Source organism: Gopherus evgoodei, chromosome 11, assembly GCF_007399415.2.
Source record: "Gopherus evgoodei ecotype Sinaloan lineage chromosome 11, rGopEvg1_v1.p, whole genome shotgun sequence".
NCBI lineage: Eukaryota > Metazoa > Chordata > Testudines > Testudinidae > Gopherus > Gopherus evgoodei.
Window position 1 is genome coordinate 8350774 of NC_044332.1, and position 16954 is coordinate 8367727.

The window sequence follows — 16954 nt, forward strand, 5'->3', positions numbered from 1 at the left end:
ATGGCTACACTTGCAGCTGTACAGCGCTGGGAGTTACAGCTGTCTTCGTACAGCTGTGTAGGGAAAGCGCTGCAGTGTGGCCACACTGACAGCTACCAGCGCTGCAGTGTGGCAGCATTTGCAGCGCTGTTGGGAGTGGCTGAGCAGGCATTCTGGGATACCTCCGAATATCTCTGGAGGCCAATTACAGCGCTTTTGGTGGCCACACTGGTGGAGCAGCGCTGCATTACCAGCGCTGCAATCGTTATACCCCAGGCAGAGCAGGAGTACAGCCAGCGCTGCAGTCAGGGAGATGCAGGGCTGTATGTGCCTTGCAAGTGTGAATGCTGAGTAAGTTGCACCGCTGTAAACCCACCACCAGCGCTGCAACTCTCCTGTGTAGCCAAGACCTCTGATAGTGATTGGAAACTGTTACAAAAGATAAAAACCAAGTTAGAAGCAACATTCATCCAGTAGCCACATCAAAACAGGACTAATTTTTTCTTGACTGTTCAAAATTTGGTCACTGAGAAAACTTGAAATTCAAAAAGGAAGGATTTGCTAGGCTTAGAAATCATGATAAACATCATAATTTTAAACGGAAGTAAATTAAAAGTCAATTTTGAACACAGCTCTGGAAATACTAACTGAAGTTTTTGGAACAAAACAGCAGCAGCGGCAGCTAGTATAATTGTTCTCTGAAAGAGTGTTCACTTCTTGATATATGTGCACGGTAGCTGAAATTATTCCCAAGACTACCCCAATAACTATTAACAGTGAGAATACAGTAGAACCTCAGAGTTATTCACACCAGAGTTACAAACTGACCGGCCAACCACACACCTCATTCGGAACTGGACATATGCAATCAGGCAACAGCAATGACCCCCCCCCAAAAAGGGGGGCGGGGAGGAAATATAGTACAGTATAGTGTTAAATGTAAACTACTAAAAAAATAAAGGGAAAGATTCAAAAGAATATTTGACAAGGTCAGGAAACTCTGTGCTTGCTTCATTTAAATTAAGATGGTTAAAACCTGCATTTGTCTTCTGCACAGTAAAGGTTTAAAGGTGCATTAAGTCAATGTTGAATTATAAACTTGAAAGAACAACCATAACGTTTTGTTCAGAGTTACAAATAAGCACCATTCCCGAGGTGTTTGTAACTCTGAGGTTCTACTGTTCAGGTTTCTGTGATCAACCCTTCCACACAATAGAGTATCATCTTATACCACCAACACCATAAAATTAGACAAAGGCCTTCTTAGGGTTACTGCCCTAGTCTGTCCTTTTCTCCACATCAACCAATGATAGGCTTCCTCCAGAGTGTATTTTAGATACACATTGAACATTTTGTTTGCTGATAGTAAAATTATATTGTAAATAAGTTTGATACACAAAAGAGACGGAATTTAAAGCAAATGACTAAATTATTCTAATCTTAAGCAACCCATTTAATTAATTCTCTTTGATATTCATTATTATCCTCATCCCCAAACTTCAGAAAATCTATTCTTCGGATAGCACATATCTTTCCAAAAGCTCTTGCACATGCTACCCAAACCACATAAAAGATCCCATCAACCCTTGAATTATTCAAACACAAACCATGGAGATGCAATGCCTTGATTTTAGGAGCAGAGTTTTCTCAATGAAAATGCCGGTAATAAAAATGTGAAGCCATAAATACTGGTGCCAAGTAGTTAAAAGCAAGGCGACTGAAGAATTAGTAAGATATTACTTCAAAAATTTAGATTTTGCAGCCAATTTCTCTAGATATCACCTTCCTCTCCAGTCCTGTGACATGTAGTTACCCTCAACAGCACACCGAAACAGCATTCTAGTTAGAAGCCAGTGGATAGACTTACCAGATGATGGCTTTCAAAAAGCACCTGCCTTTCTCAGTAATGTGAGAAGGAATTTCACATCAAAACACAATGTATTTTAGCCACCTGAGCAGCAACAATGGAAACAGGATATGAGGAGGATATGGATATTTTCATAGAAATTTCCCAAAACACGTTTCTTTGTTGGACTGAAGCATGTTTATAAGTTCATGTAGAATATCCATTGTGGTGTTTCCCTTACTTGAGTGTATTTGCCTCAAATCAGGAAATGTTTGAAAGAGCGCTTTGGTAAATATGGTAATTCTATAACCCTTATGTTAAAAAAAAAATCATAGCCTTGTAAAAATTAACACAGGGTGCTCCAATGACAGGAAGCAAGACCAGCAGATGAGAGGAAATTGTTAAGCATGGCTTAAGTCCATAACAAGGAAAACATCAGAATGTGTTTGATTTTCTTTCTTCCCCAACCATTTTCTCCACTTTGGAGTTGGCCAAGCATTGCCTATATGTACATACAGCACACCTGCTTGGACAGATTTCCTCATATCTTGCCTTCTTCCAATATGGAAAGCACTTCACTTGGCTCCCTAAGCATAATATATGTACCTCTCTATGGGTGTAAGGACACTGTTGGGGCACCCGTTTTGTTTTAGCTGCATAGATTTTCCTTACCAGATCGGAAGCGCTCATCTCTGGAGTTGGTAGAACGTGATTTTTGCTGTTTAGATACAGCAGCTGTAGCCTGTGAAGAGCCTGGGATTCTGTTCTCTGCTTGCAGGGATGGATCTACACCTGAAATACAATTCCACCTCATGTAAACAATTCACATCTACTAATAGACAATATCTGGTCAGTGATGCATGAATGCTTATATCTCCCAGTACAAAGAGAACTACTTTTTTAGAAAAAGTAAAATATACCATTCAAGAGCCAGGTTTAAAAACTATTTCCACAGGTTACAATGGAAAAGGATATTTAATTAAATTCCAATAGTTGAAGTATTTTTACAAAATCTGATGCTGACTCACAAACGTTAATTCATGCCACCTATCTGTAAAGCAGAACTAGAACAGAGCCCTGTCAATATTAAAAAAAAAAATCTAATTTTCTTACCTGCAGCTTCAGTTTCTAAGACTCAAATCTATCAATCTGAACTGATTATTATTTTACCAAGACTGAGCCAACATCTCTGAACAACTGAAAATACAACTACTTCTATCAACAACACACTGTCAAGACTGCTTATCAAAAGTAGTACCTTCATGCTAGTCCAGAGACAAGTTAATGGAAAGATCTGATGGGCAGATCTAAATCCCAGAAACTATTCTGCATCACAGATCATCTAAATGGACTGAAAGAACTTACTGTAAAATGTCAAGAGAAAAAGCTGAGACAATGGGGTGGGGGTGAAGGAATATCTTTTATTGGACCAATTTTTGCTGCTGAGAAAGACAAGCTTTTGGGTCACACAGAGCTCTTCTTCAGGTCTGGGAAAGGTACTTCCCGCATCACAGTAAAATGCAAGGGGGAATAGATTGTTAGCATAAGTACTTCGTGCATAATGTAAGGGACTGTTCAAGGTAGCATGGCCCATTAACACCTTTGCAGTCATAGGACAAAAAGGAGGGTTAATGGGTTACAGATTGTTGTAATAGACTGAACTGGATTTATGGCTTATGATTTTCAGTGTCTAGCAGAGAATTAAATTTAAGCTCCCAGGGTCATCTTATGAAAAAGTGCCCTGCAGGTTTTCTTTGTGGACGAGGACTCAGAGGTCAGATACAGAGGGATTGCTTTTTGAGAAGCAGTCAGCCACAGGTGACGGGATGTTTTTATCTTATCATTTTCCCGTGTGAATTCATTGAGTGCTGTTACTGGAGCATGTAGTGCACTGGATGAAGTACATCACATGCTGTGATAGGAACGTGCAGGATTCACGGATCTTGAAAGGTGAGTTGTGTGCGTGTGTGGGGAGGGTTGATCATTGTAGCAGTGAAGATATGTCTGCAGGTTTTTCATCTGTTGTTCTGGTAGGGTCTGGTGCCACTTTGAGTTGGTGTTTCCTGGTCTGTGAGAATCCTGCTTCTGATAATGAGCTTGTAGACGCTGGGGGATTGTTTAAGGCCAGAGGAAGAGGTTCAGGAAAGATTTCTTTCAGGATGGAGTCCCCACTGAGGATGGGCTGTATTTGTTTGATGATACCCCATATGGGTTCCAGTGTGGGGTAACAGGTGAAAACCATGGTGCGTGGCCAGAGGGGTTTTTATTTCTGTATTGAAGCAGGTTCTCTCAGGGTATTTGGATGGCATATTCCATATGCAATCTACTTCTCTGGTGTGGTGTCCTTGTTTGGTGAAGGTGGTTTTAAGTGTGTTAAGATGATCCTGGACTTTCTCCTCGGAGCACAGTCTGCGGTATTTGAGTGCCTGGCTGTAGATAAACAGATTTCTTGGTGTGTTTGTTTGGTTACTGGATCTAAGGTAGGTAGGTATGGGGATCCATGAGTTTCTTGTATATGGTGATCTGTAGGGTTCCACTGCTGAAGCCCATTGTGGTGTCCAGGAAGTTGATGCTAGTGTGGGAATGTTCCAGAGAGTTTGATAGATGGTGGTGGTTGCTGAAGTTGTGGTGGAAATCTATGAAGAAGTTTAAGATGTCTGTCCGGAGGATGAAAATATCATTGATGTACATCTCAGGAATAACACTGGTTTCCTGCTGCATTTGTTGAGAAATTCTTCCTCAAGGTGGCCCATGAAGAAGTTGGCATATGGGGAAGCCATCCTAGTACCCATGGTTTTGACAAAGGGCTATGGATGAGGAAGAAATGGATGAGTTTGGCAATGTGTTTGGGTTGGATAGTCAAGAGCTGTCCATTGACTTGTAAATATTTGAGGCAGACAACTATGCCGTCATCATGAGGGATGTTGGTGTACTGGGAAGAGACATCCACAGTGGTGAGGATGGTGTTCTGAGGTAGGCTGTTAATGTTGTGGAGTTTGTGCAGGAAGTCAATTGTGTCCTGGAGGAAGCTGGCCCATTGAGTGGCAAATGGTTTAAGGATGGTTTTTATGAATCCCAATATTCCTTCAGTAAGAGTGCCGTGGCTAGATATGATGGGTCTGCCTGGATTCCTTTGTTTGTGTATCTTAGGAAGCACACAGAAGGCCCCTGGGATAAATTTGTGGGGGATGAATTTCATCTTGGATTTTCTGGGGGAAGAATTTGATGATATCCTTAAATTCCTGGGTAAATTGTGGTGCGGGGTCTTCAAGTTCTTTATAGTAGGTGGTGTCAGTTGTTTGTTAGCCTCGTTAATGTAATCATTACAGGTGAGGCCTACAATGGGGCCTCTGTCTGCTGGTTTGATCACTATCTGGTGGTTAGATTTCAGGCTGTCCTCCAGCAGTGGGGAGATTATGGTGAATGTGATGTTTGTTAAGGATTTCACAATCAATTTTTTCCCCTGAAGCAATCAACTTAATGATCAAGAGTGTTGTTTCATTAGCTCTGTGGCATCCAGTCAGATGATTCTTTTTTCTTATGATTATCAGTGGAGACCTGGTGTCTATCTTGAACAGTCCCTTACAATATGCACTAACTTCTTATGCTGAACAATCTGTTCCACCTTGCATTTTGCAGTGATTCTGTGAGTACCTTTCCCAAACCCAGAGAAGAGCTCTGAGTGGCTTGAAAGCGTGTCTCTCCCACCAACAGAAGTTGGTGCAATAAAAGATGTTACCTTACCCACATTGTGTCTCCAATATCCTCGGACCCACACAGCTACAACTAACACTGCGTACAACAAGAGAAAAGGTGTGAATTGCCCAGCACTAAGATACCTCTTCATCCTAAAATCAACTAGGTAGTGGATCAAATCTAGCCCATTATCCTATGAAAATCATTTACTTAATAGGAAACTGTTCTCTGCCACGAAAGCAATTTAAGATGTAGAATTAAGGCAACTACAGTAAGTCAACCCAGCACCAGAGTAAGCTGAAAGAACAATCTGAAATTTCCCTATTTTAAATATAGAAACAGAAAAGTGTTCCTTCCTCTGTCAAGCAACTCTGCAAATAAGGCAGCCAGATTATGGAAGGATGACAGCGGGCAGGGATGAGGAATGTAAGTGTGTGTAATCAGAGTCGATGTAAAAGAGCAGTACCTAGAAGATTCATATTTTATAAGATCCCTGGTAACAGCTCCAAGAGAAACTCAGTGGAGACCAACAATCCCAGCCTGCTGACAAATAAAAGGACGAAATGGTCAGAGACCCAAACTTAATAACTATTAAACCCCTCGTCCAGAAAACAAGCTCTTGCACCTTTAACTACTACTAAAATCTACGGGGAAACTCCCAACCTTGAACTGAATGCTTTCACTTAATGCTTTTATCCTCTCATCTACTATGGAAGCTTTGTCAAAAACTATACAACCAAAATCTAAAAAGAGATAATTAATTCAAGTTCTCAGTTTCTTCATGGAAAGCAATGGGATACCAGAAAAAAATATAAAGGAACAAAACAATGATCCATTTAGTTTGCTCTGTCTCTGATATTGAAGGATTCTTCAAAAGAAAGCATAATCACCATAATCAAATAGTGCAATGCTACATCATGGGAGCAAATTTCTCCCTAACACCAACAGGTGACCATGTTATGCTCTGAAGTAGTATTTCATCCTTGTATAATTGCGGATGCATTTTTAATGTTTACTAGGATATTTGCCTATCACATGGTATGTTGTGCAAAATATATATTTCCTTTGACCCATGTAAAATGTGCTGCAACAACCAATTCTTGTTCTTGTATCAATGCAAGTCTAAGGACCCATTTGTCATAGAGTGTCTATTTTACATAGAGTATCTCTTATCTGTCTCTCCCATACTCTTCTTTTCCAACCTAGTCCTAGTCTCTTTAGCACTAAAGACAAGCTCTCTCAAAATCCAGATGCAGGAAGCAAGAAGCTTTTGATGCATTCATGCACTGACTCATAAGAAAGCAGGTGCCAATTCTTACTGAAGGAATACTAATATACTTAAAGAAAAGCACAAAGGAAGAGAAATATTTGTGATATTTTTATCTTGCACAAGGACGCAAGAGAATTTCCAGCATTTATGCTAGTGGTGGTCTTCTCTAGGAGGGTTGGTTGAAGACTTTTGAATATCTGGTCTTCACATCTACACTGACAAGTTTTCAGAGTATGATATAAGTATGCCAGTTGTTCTGCCTCAGTTTACCGAAGTGAATTTTCAAGTTCATTTTCTTGAAACATAACATTCTCAGTGTCTTAATGTTCAAAACTCTGACATACTTCTCACTCTCTTGACCAGACCACTTGCTCTACATCAACTTCTTTCCTTATGTATGCCTATGTTAAGACCATAGCATAAATCATACATCTTTTATCCTACAATTTCTGGTTTTGTATTTGCTGTCTAATAGCTAATAATTTGTTTTGCTCAGAAAGGACGACATGCACTTGAGTTATCCATGAGGTCAGGAAAAAAACATGAAAGGCAAGACCTACTATAATACTAATCATCTTGGTTGGAAAATAAGAGACGAACTGCAAATCCAAAAGAAATAGTTTTGTCCTTTACTGATTTTCTCTGATATGTGGAACTGGTAGGCCTACCACTGTTCATTCTAACTCCGTGTTTTCAGTTGCTTACAATTTTAGCAAAAGTTTACCATTTGGTCAAATTTTTAATCTGTCTCAGGCTGATTTACTTATTTTTTGAAAGTTTCAGCAAAATAAGTAAGACATTTCTGTGAATGAAATTAGCAAAACAACTTATTTTCTCCTAAGGTTAAAAACATCTTCCAAATGTTTCTTTGAAAAGTCCTTGAGCCTCCATGATTTGGAGCAGGAACTTCAAAGTTGGTGGGGAGACAGTGGTAGGGTCAGAGAAATGTTTTCTGTTATCCTCATGAAAAATCCACCAAAATCTGGCCAAGTTACAAGTCTCTGAAAACTGCCATTTGTATGTGCTCAGTAAAACTTCTCAGAGTCTTGCTGCTAAAATTTGAGAACATTCCATCTGCATTGACCTTCCATCTACATCTCAAAGATCTTGGGCTTCAGACAGAATACAGCAGGAGAAGCCACCACCACAGCCATCTCTTTGGCCTGTGAAAAGTAGTACTGAGCAAGGGGGCACCATAAGTTTAAGTCTCAGCATGTCCACTTTCTGGTATTAATGATTCTGTGTACTTCATAGTCCTTAATATCAAGCAAGGCTTTATAACCCTGAACTTGGGAGGGAGGTAAGTATTCTCTCTACATTTTACACTTTTTTCAGTTCGTCTATTGAACTGAAAAATCAATTACTTGCTCAGTTGTACTATTAAGTTGACTGGTAAGGTCCATTAGAGCTGCAGTCTTTTTGGATATAAAATAAAATTTGCCTGTTTGGGTTTTTTCAGGGGGAGGGGGCATTTCAAGATTTCTTTAAACACAAGGAAGCAAATAAACTAAGAGGGAAAAAGCCATTTCCCCACGTCACCTTTAAGTCTTCCTGCAGCTGTCAACCTATCTCTAAATTAAAATAGGAGCAAGATAGAAAAAAAATACAGGAGAGAGGGGTTCAACGTACTGCAGAAGGAAAGAAAGACAAAGCAGATGATAAAACAGAGATAGCCCAGTTCTGCAATTTACTGTGGCACCCCATAACTTTTGTTATGAAAATTGTAGGGCAACCAAAATTTAGAGAACCACCAAGATTTGCCTTATAGTGACCTATGTTACTATATTAAAGCCATTTTATTCACATCAATTTTCTATATAATTTCCATGTATCTATTGCAAACCCTGTACACACCCACATACCACAGCAACATCCCTTTGGCAAACTGTCTCACGCCCACTATTCCTTTAAAGTGATTTTTAGATATGAACAGTCACAACAGAACTGTAAAGCAAGAAACATGCATTTTTTTGTTTGGTGCAAAATGAGACAGTAATGTTAAGTTTTTACATCAGAAATATTAGGTCTTGATGTCCCTGACTTGTTGCAGGAACTTATCTCAAGGGACTGAAACCTGAGTGAGTCAGTTCCAGGACTAGCTGCATGTTTGCCCACCTTCTGGTCTCTCCTGTGTGCACCTAGCAAAAGATGTTAGGCCTCTGGGCCTTACCTGTCTCAGGGTTGAAAGTCATGACTATTCCACTCAAACTGGGACCCAGGTACACTACCCCATGCTTATCACTGGTTCTCTCTCGCAGGGAAGCTAGATTTAAGAATACCCTCCCCTCCATGTGGGTGTCTGGGACCAATATAATTGCTTTCCTATTGCTCATTCATTTATTTGTCTCAGGGAACATGTGTGAAATCATCTTTTTTTAGAACGTTTCAACACTCCCTTGCCTTCAACTGAGGGCCAAAAGACTGATCTATCATAGCAGCCATCAAGAGCTATAGAACTGTGGGAAAATGAATGAATGAGTAGAACATAGCCTCTAAAATTCATGAAGAATTTATTAACCATGCTTGAATTTACCAGACCTGAGCCAGAGAACTAACTCGATTACCTTGTCTCTGGGTAAACCTGGGTACCTTATCTTATCTAAACATGTAAATTCAACTACCCTTACTAGGTTGACAGCTCACAGATCTATTTTCCTACTCCAGACCTGTCTCCTGTCAAAACAAAAATCTCAGGCCCACTCTGTCATCTTCTCATGAACGTTGACTCGTTAGCTCAAGATCAGCATGGGTAACACAGAGCTCCGAATCCCCGTTCCTAATCCCATCCACCCAAACCCTCACTGCTACATTCTCTTTTTGACTGCTGTGGGCAACACCATAATTCTGTCACTCAGGCCCATAATCTGGGTATCATCTTCAACCTGGACCCCTCACTAGGCCTCATATCCAGGCAGTGTAAATCCTGCCAATTTTTTCTGCACAGTGTCCCTAAATACCAGCATTTTTTTTTACTAATCCACAGCTAAAACGGCCATCATCTGCAGCATCCTTCTCTCTGCACTTGACAAATGCAATCATGCCCTGCTCATATCTGTTCAGAATGCTGCTGCAAAGATCATTTTCCTGGCCCATTGCTTTGACCACACTGCCCACCCATTTTCAAGGTCCTTCATGGTCAAACACCCAAACACTTTGTTCAGCCTCCGATTCCAGTCTCCACTGCACACTTATGTTACGTTTTAAACAAGCATCTTTGTGCTTTCTCCCATGCTGTCCCTCACATTATGGAGACATTCATTCTCCGTGAACATCTACAACATTAACTTAATTACTTGTCTTCAAGTTCCTCCTCAGAACTCTCAATTGCTATGATCCCTACAAAAACACACAACAGTTAGGCTGCTGGTGTGCAGAAGCTACTGCCTAACATGCTGATCAATAAAGTCTCTATTTCCTTGTACTCCCTATCTGTCTGTAGGCCTCTTTTGTCTCATCTTATATTTAGACTCTAAACTCCTTCGAGCATAGCCTTTTTTCACCCCCCTTCTTCTATGTCTGTACAGCCCAGGGGACAGTGTGGTCCTGGTCCATGGCTAACGCTGCTAGCAAACAGATGCAGTTACAGAAGGTGCAAAGGGCCCCAAATGGCCAGATTTAAGGGCAACACACTGGTGAACAGACTAGCTCCCCACCTTCTCCAGCTGTTGGAATCCTGAATGCCGTTCCTGGATCCTGGCTTCGACACTCCGTGTTTGTATCAGCCTCTAGTTTGCAGTTATCTGACACATGCCAAATCTTCCATCCCCCCTCTGACTGCCAGGAGGGAGAATGCTCACTTCCCCACAGCAACAAGGCTGATGCAAGCATATGTGGAGGGAGGAGAGAATAGCTGCTGGAAGGGCAGAAGGAGTTTCCATTGCATTGTCTCAGCCTACAGCTGCACCAGCCTGTGTCTGGTTTCAGCAAACTATCCCTCCCTGACTATGCTCTGAGGAAGGTGGCCACAAAATACTCGAACCCTTCCCTCACCTCCTAGCTACTAATGGGCGGGTAGACTAAGGCCTATGCTACTCTGCCACTCCGCCCCTTGTGATGGATGCGAGGATGGGTTTCACTGCTGCCCAGTGTTCTGAACAGCAGCAGGGGGAGTGCTAGAGCTGCCTGCAAGTGCAGGCTCTGGAAGACAGCAGTGCACGTTTGGAGCATTATTTTCACAACAACAAGACCCAGGATTTTCAAGGGCAAGGTTAAGTTACGCAGAAGATTTTGACCTCAATGAAGTGTTCACAGTCACCACTAGTGAGCACATTTTTCAGTTCTTGTATAGTCAAATACCACTAGACAAACTGTTTTCCTTAAACCTTTCAACTATTAAATCCCTATAGAAAGGTCATTGGGTTTGGAAAAGGCCCCAAAGCCAGAAAGCTATGTACATGAACAACCTGACTGATTCTACCACCAAGTAATTCAGGTTTAGAACTGTCTCTGCTCAACAAAACAGAACCTGACAGAAAAGTGTGCTATACTCTTTCATTGTTAGGGTTCTTCCCCCTCAAATTTTAGTAAGGCATGTACCTCCAAAAAGAAACATGTATTTAGAGATTTCCTCCCCTCCACCAGAGTTCCAGCATAACCTGCATTAACAGTAATGGAAAGACGTGCATTGAATTGAGTGGAAATTGGCCTGGGCCCTCAGCAAACCTTAGAACAGGGGTCGGCAACCTTTCACAAGTGATGTGCTGAGTATTCATTTATTCACTCCAATTTAAGGTTTTGCGTGCCGCTAACACATTTTAACGTTTGTAGAAGGTCTCTTTATATAAGCCTATATTATATAACTAAACTATTGTTGTATGTAAAGTAAACAAGGTTTTCAAAATGTTTAAGAAGCTTCATTTAAAATTTAATTAAAATGCTGATCTTACGCCGCCAGCCTGCTCAGCTTGCTGCCAGCCTGGGGTTCTGTTCACCTAGGCCGGTAGTGGGTTGAGTGGGGCCTGCGGCCGGGACCCCAGACCTGGGGGGGGAGGTGGTTCAGGGGTCAGGGCAGAGGGCAGTGGAGGATGTAGGGCAGAAGGCTGTGTGTGTGTGGAGGTTCAGGGGTCAGGGCAGAGGGGGGTTCGTGGGTCAGGGCAGAGGGCTGGGGGGTGCAGGGCAGAAGGCTGGGTATGGGAGGGAGTTCAAGGGTCAGGGAAGAGGGCTGGAGGGTGGGGGGGGGGTGCAGGGCAGAAGACTGGGTGTGTGTGGGGGTTCAAGGGCCCGGGAAGAGGACTGGAGGTGTGGGGGTACAAGGCAGAAGGCTGGGGTGCTCGGCTTGTAGGGGTGCTTCCAACCCCCTGCCCTGAGCGGCTCATGGCAGGGGGCTGGAAGGGATGTGCCCTGTTCCACCCCCTTTCCCAAGGCCCCGTCCCTACCTCTTCTCTGTCTTGTCTACGGAGCTGCGTGAAGGCTGCCACTCTTCCCCCTCCCCCTCGCAAGGGCCATCAGCTGATTGGCGCGGGGAAGGAGAGGAGGAGGGGCAGGAAAGCACCACGCTGGGGGAAGAAGCGGGGGAGGGGGGAAGCTTGGCTGCTGCAGAACCAAGCTTCTGTCTCCTGCCCCTGCAGGGGAGAGCGGTGGGGCTGAGCGGAGCTGGGGGCCAGGACCGCGGCAGCATGCCACTCAAAATCGGCTTGTGTGCTGTGTTTGGCACGCATGCCGTAGGTTGCCGACCCCTGTCTTAGAACTACAACATCTTTGAACAAGTTGTTAAGTTCTATCTTGTGCACAAGACAAGTTGCAATGTGCTATAGGACTATTCTATCTTCAACTTTTCCCATTACTTTCCTGCACTTATACTATTTCCATATTATCTGTATAACTCTTCAAAAGCATTAGAGGGGTTATTTAAAACCTCAGTCCCACACAAGTCTTATAAACCTAGTAAATTAAAACGGTGTTTTGTGAGCTACTGTTTTCTTAAGTTAGTTATAGATTTCTGATTAATATAAGGTACTTCTTCAAAGGAGATTGAAAAGGCAGATACATTCTATTTAACCCTGGACAGTAGTAGCATCACAGAATTTACAATTACATGTCAACTAGAATGAAGATGACTTCTGGGGGCAAATCTGTTGAGTCAGAACAAATACACATTACTGACATAAAAGAAAGGTTGAGAATGAAATTGACTGCTTCTAAACATAGGATTATATGCAATCAGATCTTGAGTCCTAAGAATGGAGAGACTTAGGCCTGATCTACACTATGCATTTATACATAATTTACCAGCGTTAAACCGAACTAACCCTGCACCAGTCCACACAACGAAGAAGACGGTTACTCACCTTTGTAACTGTTGTTCTTCGAGATGTGTTGCTCATATCCATTCCAATTAGGTGTGCACGAGCCGCGTGCACATTCGTCGGAGACTTTTTACCCTAGCAACACTCGGTGGGCCGGCAGGGCGCCCCCTGGAGTGGCGCCTGAGATATACCCCTGCTTGCCCGCCCGCTCCTGAGTTGCTTCTTGCCGGCTACTCCGACAGTGGGGAAGGAGGGCGGGTGTGGAATGGATATGAGCAACACATCTCGAAGAACAGTTACAGAGGTGAGTAACTGTCTTTTCTTCTTCGAGTGCTTGCTCATATCGATTCCAATTAGGTGACTCCCAAGCCTTACCTAGGCGCTGGGGTCGGAGCGAAATGTTGCGGAATGTAAAACCTCTGCGCCGAATGCGGCATCGTATCTAGTCTGCTGGACCAGTGCATAGTGTGATGCAAAGGTGTGTACGGAAGACCAGGTGGCTGTGCAGCAGATTTCCTGGATGGCGACATGGGCCAAAAATGCGGCAGATGAAGCTTGAGCCCGGGTAGAATGGGCGGTAAGAGGACCCGTCGGAACGTGGGCCAAGTCGTAACATGCCCGAATGCAGGATGTCACCCAGGATGCGATATGCTGGAAGGAGATTGCCATGCCCTTCATGCGTTCCGCCACTGCCACAAACAATTGAGGTTAACGGCGGAAGGGTTTGGTCCTCTCAATGTAGAAAGCGAGAGCCCTTCGGACATCTAAAGAATGGAGCTGTTGCTCCCGTATGGAGGAATGCGGCTTTGGGCAAAAGACTGGCAGGAAGATGTCCTGGTTAACATGAAAGGCGGAGACGACCTTAGGGAGGAACGCCGGGTGTGGTCACAGCTGTACCTTGTCATTATGGAATACAGTATATGGAGAGTCCACCGTCAGTGCCCGAAGCACTGAGACTCGTCTAGCCGAGGTGATAGCGACTAGGAAGGCCAATTTCCACGACAGGTACAGCAGCGAGCATGTGGCTAAAGGTTCGAAGGGGGGTGCCATGAGCCTGGTTAAGACAAGGTTCAGGTCCCAAGTAGGGGTAGGCCATTTGACCTGAGGATATAGTCACTCCAAGCCCTTGAGGAATCTTGACACCATAGGGTGGGAAAAAACTGACTTGCCAGCCTCGCCTGGATGGAAGGTGGATATAGCCGTTAGATGTACCCGTAGAGAGGAGATCGCCAATCCCTGCTGCTTGAGAGACCACACGTAGTCCAGAATAGTGGGGACTACTACGGAATGTGGAGAATGGCCGTGCTGGTTGCACCAGTGGCAGAAGCGCTTCCATTTCGCAAGGTAGGTTGAACGCGTGGAAGGCTTTCTACTGCCCAGCAACACTTGTTGTACTGCTGCGGAACAGAGCAACTACAACTGGCTTAACCAGCCAGGAGCCATGCAGTCAGATGGAGGGACTGTAGGTCCGGATAGCGCATCCTGCCGAAATCCTGCGTGATCAGATCCGGCCAAGGAGGCAGGGGAATTGGGTCTGCCAGGGACAGGTCGAGCAGCATGGTGTACCAGGGCTGCCGTGGCCAAGCCGGAGCGATCAGGATGAGGCGGGCTCTGTCTCTCCGGATCTTGATCAGGACTCTGTGGACGAGAGAAAAGGGTGGAAAACCGTAACAAAGACGTCCCGTCCATGGGATCAGGAACGCGTCCGACAGGGAGCCCGGGGAGCGACCTGTAGAGGGCAGAACACTTGGCATTTCCTGTTCGATCTGGAGGTGAACAGGTCTATTCGGGGAAACCCCCACCTCCAGAAAACCGAATAAAGGACGTCCGGACGGATGGACCATTCGTGGGATAGAAAGGACCTGCTCAGGTGATCTGCGAGGGTGTTCCGTACTCCCGGGAGAAAGGAGGCCACTAGATGTACGGAGTGGGCTATACAAAAGTCCCACAGGTGTATTGCTTCCTGACACAGCGGGGAGGACCGAGTCCCGCCCTGCTTGTTGATGTAATACATGGCCGTTGTGTTGTCCGTGAACACCGCAACACAACGGCCGTGTAAATGGTGTTGAAACATTTGGCATGCCAATCGGACTGCCCGCAGCTCGCGCACATTGATGTGGAGCATTAGCTCCTTTGGCGACCAGAGACCCTGTGTGCACAGGGTCCCCAGGTGTGCACCCCAGCCTAGCGATGACGCGTCCGTTGTCAGGGACACGGAGGGCTGGGGGGCATGAAATGGTAGGCCCACACACACTTGGGAGGACGTCGTCCACCAGCCGAGGGAGCCTAGAATAGTCTGTGGAATCGTTATGATTGTGTCTATGGCATCCCTGCCTGGCAGATAGACCGACGCAAGCCAGGTCTGCAGATGGCGCATGCGCAGTCTTGCATGCCTCGTGATGAAGGTGCATGCGGCCATGTGCCCCAGGAGAGTGAGGCAAGTTCGAGCAGACATGGTCGGAAAGGCTTGTAGACCTTTGACCAGGGAAACTATGGCTTAGAACCGGTGCAGGGGTAGACTGGCTGTCGCAAGGCTGGAGTCCAGCATTGCCCCGATGAACTCTATCCACTGTGTAGGCACCAGAGTGGACTTGTCTGGGTTGATGGTCAAGCCTAGACTCACAAACAGCTTCCTGATGATGCGACGTGGCCGATCACCTGTGCCTCCGAAGTGCCTCGGATAAGCCAGTCGTCGAGGTAAGGGAAGACGTGAATATGACGACGGTGCAGGGAAGCAGCGACGACCGCCATACATTTGGTGAATACCTGAGGGGCCGAGGAGAGACCAAAGGAGAGGACAGTAAATTGGTAGTGATCCTGATTTACCACAAAGTGCAGATACCTCCTGTGCGGGGGATAAATCGCACTGTGGAAGTATGCGTCCTTCAGGTCGAGGGCGGTGTACCAATCTCCGGGATCCAGGGAAGGAATGATGGTTCCTAAGGATACCATGCGGAACTTGAACTTCTTGATGAATTTGTTCAGTCCTCGCAGGTCCAGGATGGGTCGGAGGCCCCCTTTTGATTTGGGGATTAAGAAATACCGGGAATAAAAGCCCTTGCCCCTTAACTCCTTCGGCACCTCCTCTATAGCTCCGATGAATAGGAGCTTGCGAACCTCCTGGACGATAAGTTGCTCGTGAGAGGGGTCCCTGAAGAGGGACGAGGAGGGAGGATGGGAGGGGGGTGGAGAAATAAACTGAAGACGGTATCCAAGCTCCACTGTGCGCAGGATCCAACGATCCGAGGTCAGTTGGGACCATGCCGGCAGGAAGGGGTGGAGGCGGTTGAGAAAATGAAGAGAATCCAGGGAGGGGATTGGTATACTGCTCTTGGGCGCACCTTCAAAAGTTTGCTTTGGGTCCCTGCGGTGGTTTGGCGGACGCAGAATTGTTACCCCCTTGAGGACCCGACTGACGTCTGCGGTTCGGGCGGCCTCGTCTCCGGGTAAAATCCTGTCTGGGTCGAGGCGGGGGGTAAGGACGCTGAGGATGTGGGCGGAATGGCCGTCTCTGAGTCTGGGGCGTGTGCATTCCCAGTGAACGCATGATAACCCGGTTATCCTTCAGACTCTGTAGCCTGGGATCTGTTTTCTCAGAGAAAAGACCCTGCCTGTCGAATGGCAGGTCTTGGATCGTATACTGCAACTCGGGCGGTAGTCCGGAAGCCTGAAGCCACGATATTTGATGCATGGCTACACCAGATGCCAGCGTTCTGGCTGCCGAATCTGCGGCATCTAAGGACGCTTGCAGTGTGGTCCTGGCGACCCTCTTCCAGGAGAGCTGAAAATTCCTGGCGTGAGTCCTGGGGAACTTATTCAGTGAACTTGCTGACAGCCTCCCAGGTGTTATGGCTGTATCGGCTCAGGAGGGCCTGCTGGTTCACCACACGGAACTGAAGGCCTCCCGCAGAGTAAATC

General features: G+C 45.2%; 1 protein-coding gene across 6 annotated transcripts in view; it reads right to left on the reverse strand.

The window, feature by feature from the left end:
- The window catches only part of DIP2A (disco interacting protein 2 homolog A), a 213732-nt gene that overhangs the window by 116776 nt on the left and 80002 nt on the right, over positions 1 to 16954 (reverse strand). For 5 of the 6 annotated variants that reach the window (XR_004002532.1, XM_030579397.1, XM_030579395.1 and 2 more), the window contains exon 3: positions 2498 to 2617. The exons of the other annotated variant lie outside the window; for it this stretch is intronic. Coding sequence is in view for 4 of the 5 variants with exons in the window: in XM_030579397.1 (XP_030435257.1) it covers positions 2498 to 2617 (120 nt within the window). In the remaining variant the exon portion in view is untranslated. The remainder of the gene's footprint in view (positions 1 to 2497; positions 2618 to 16954) is intronic. 6 annotated transcript variants of the gene reach the window in all.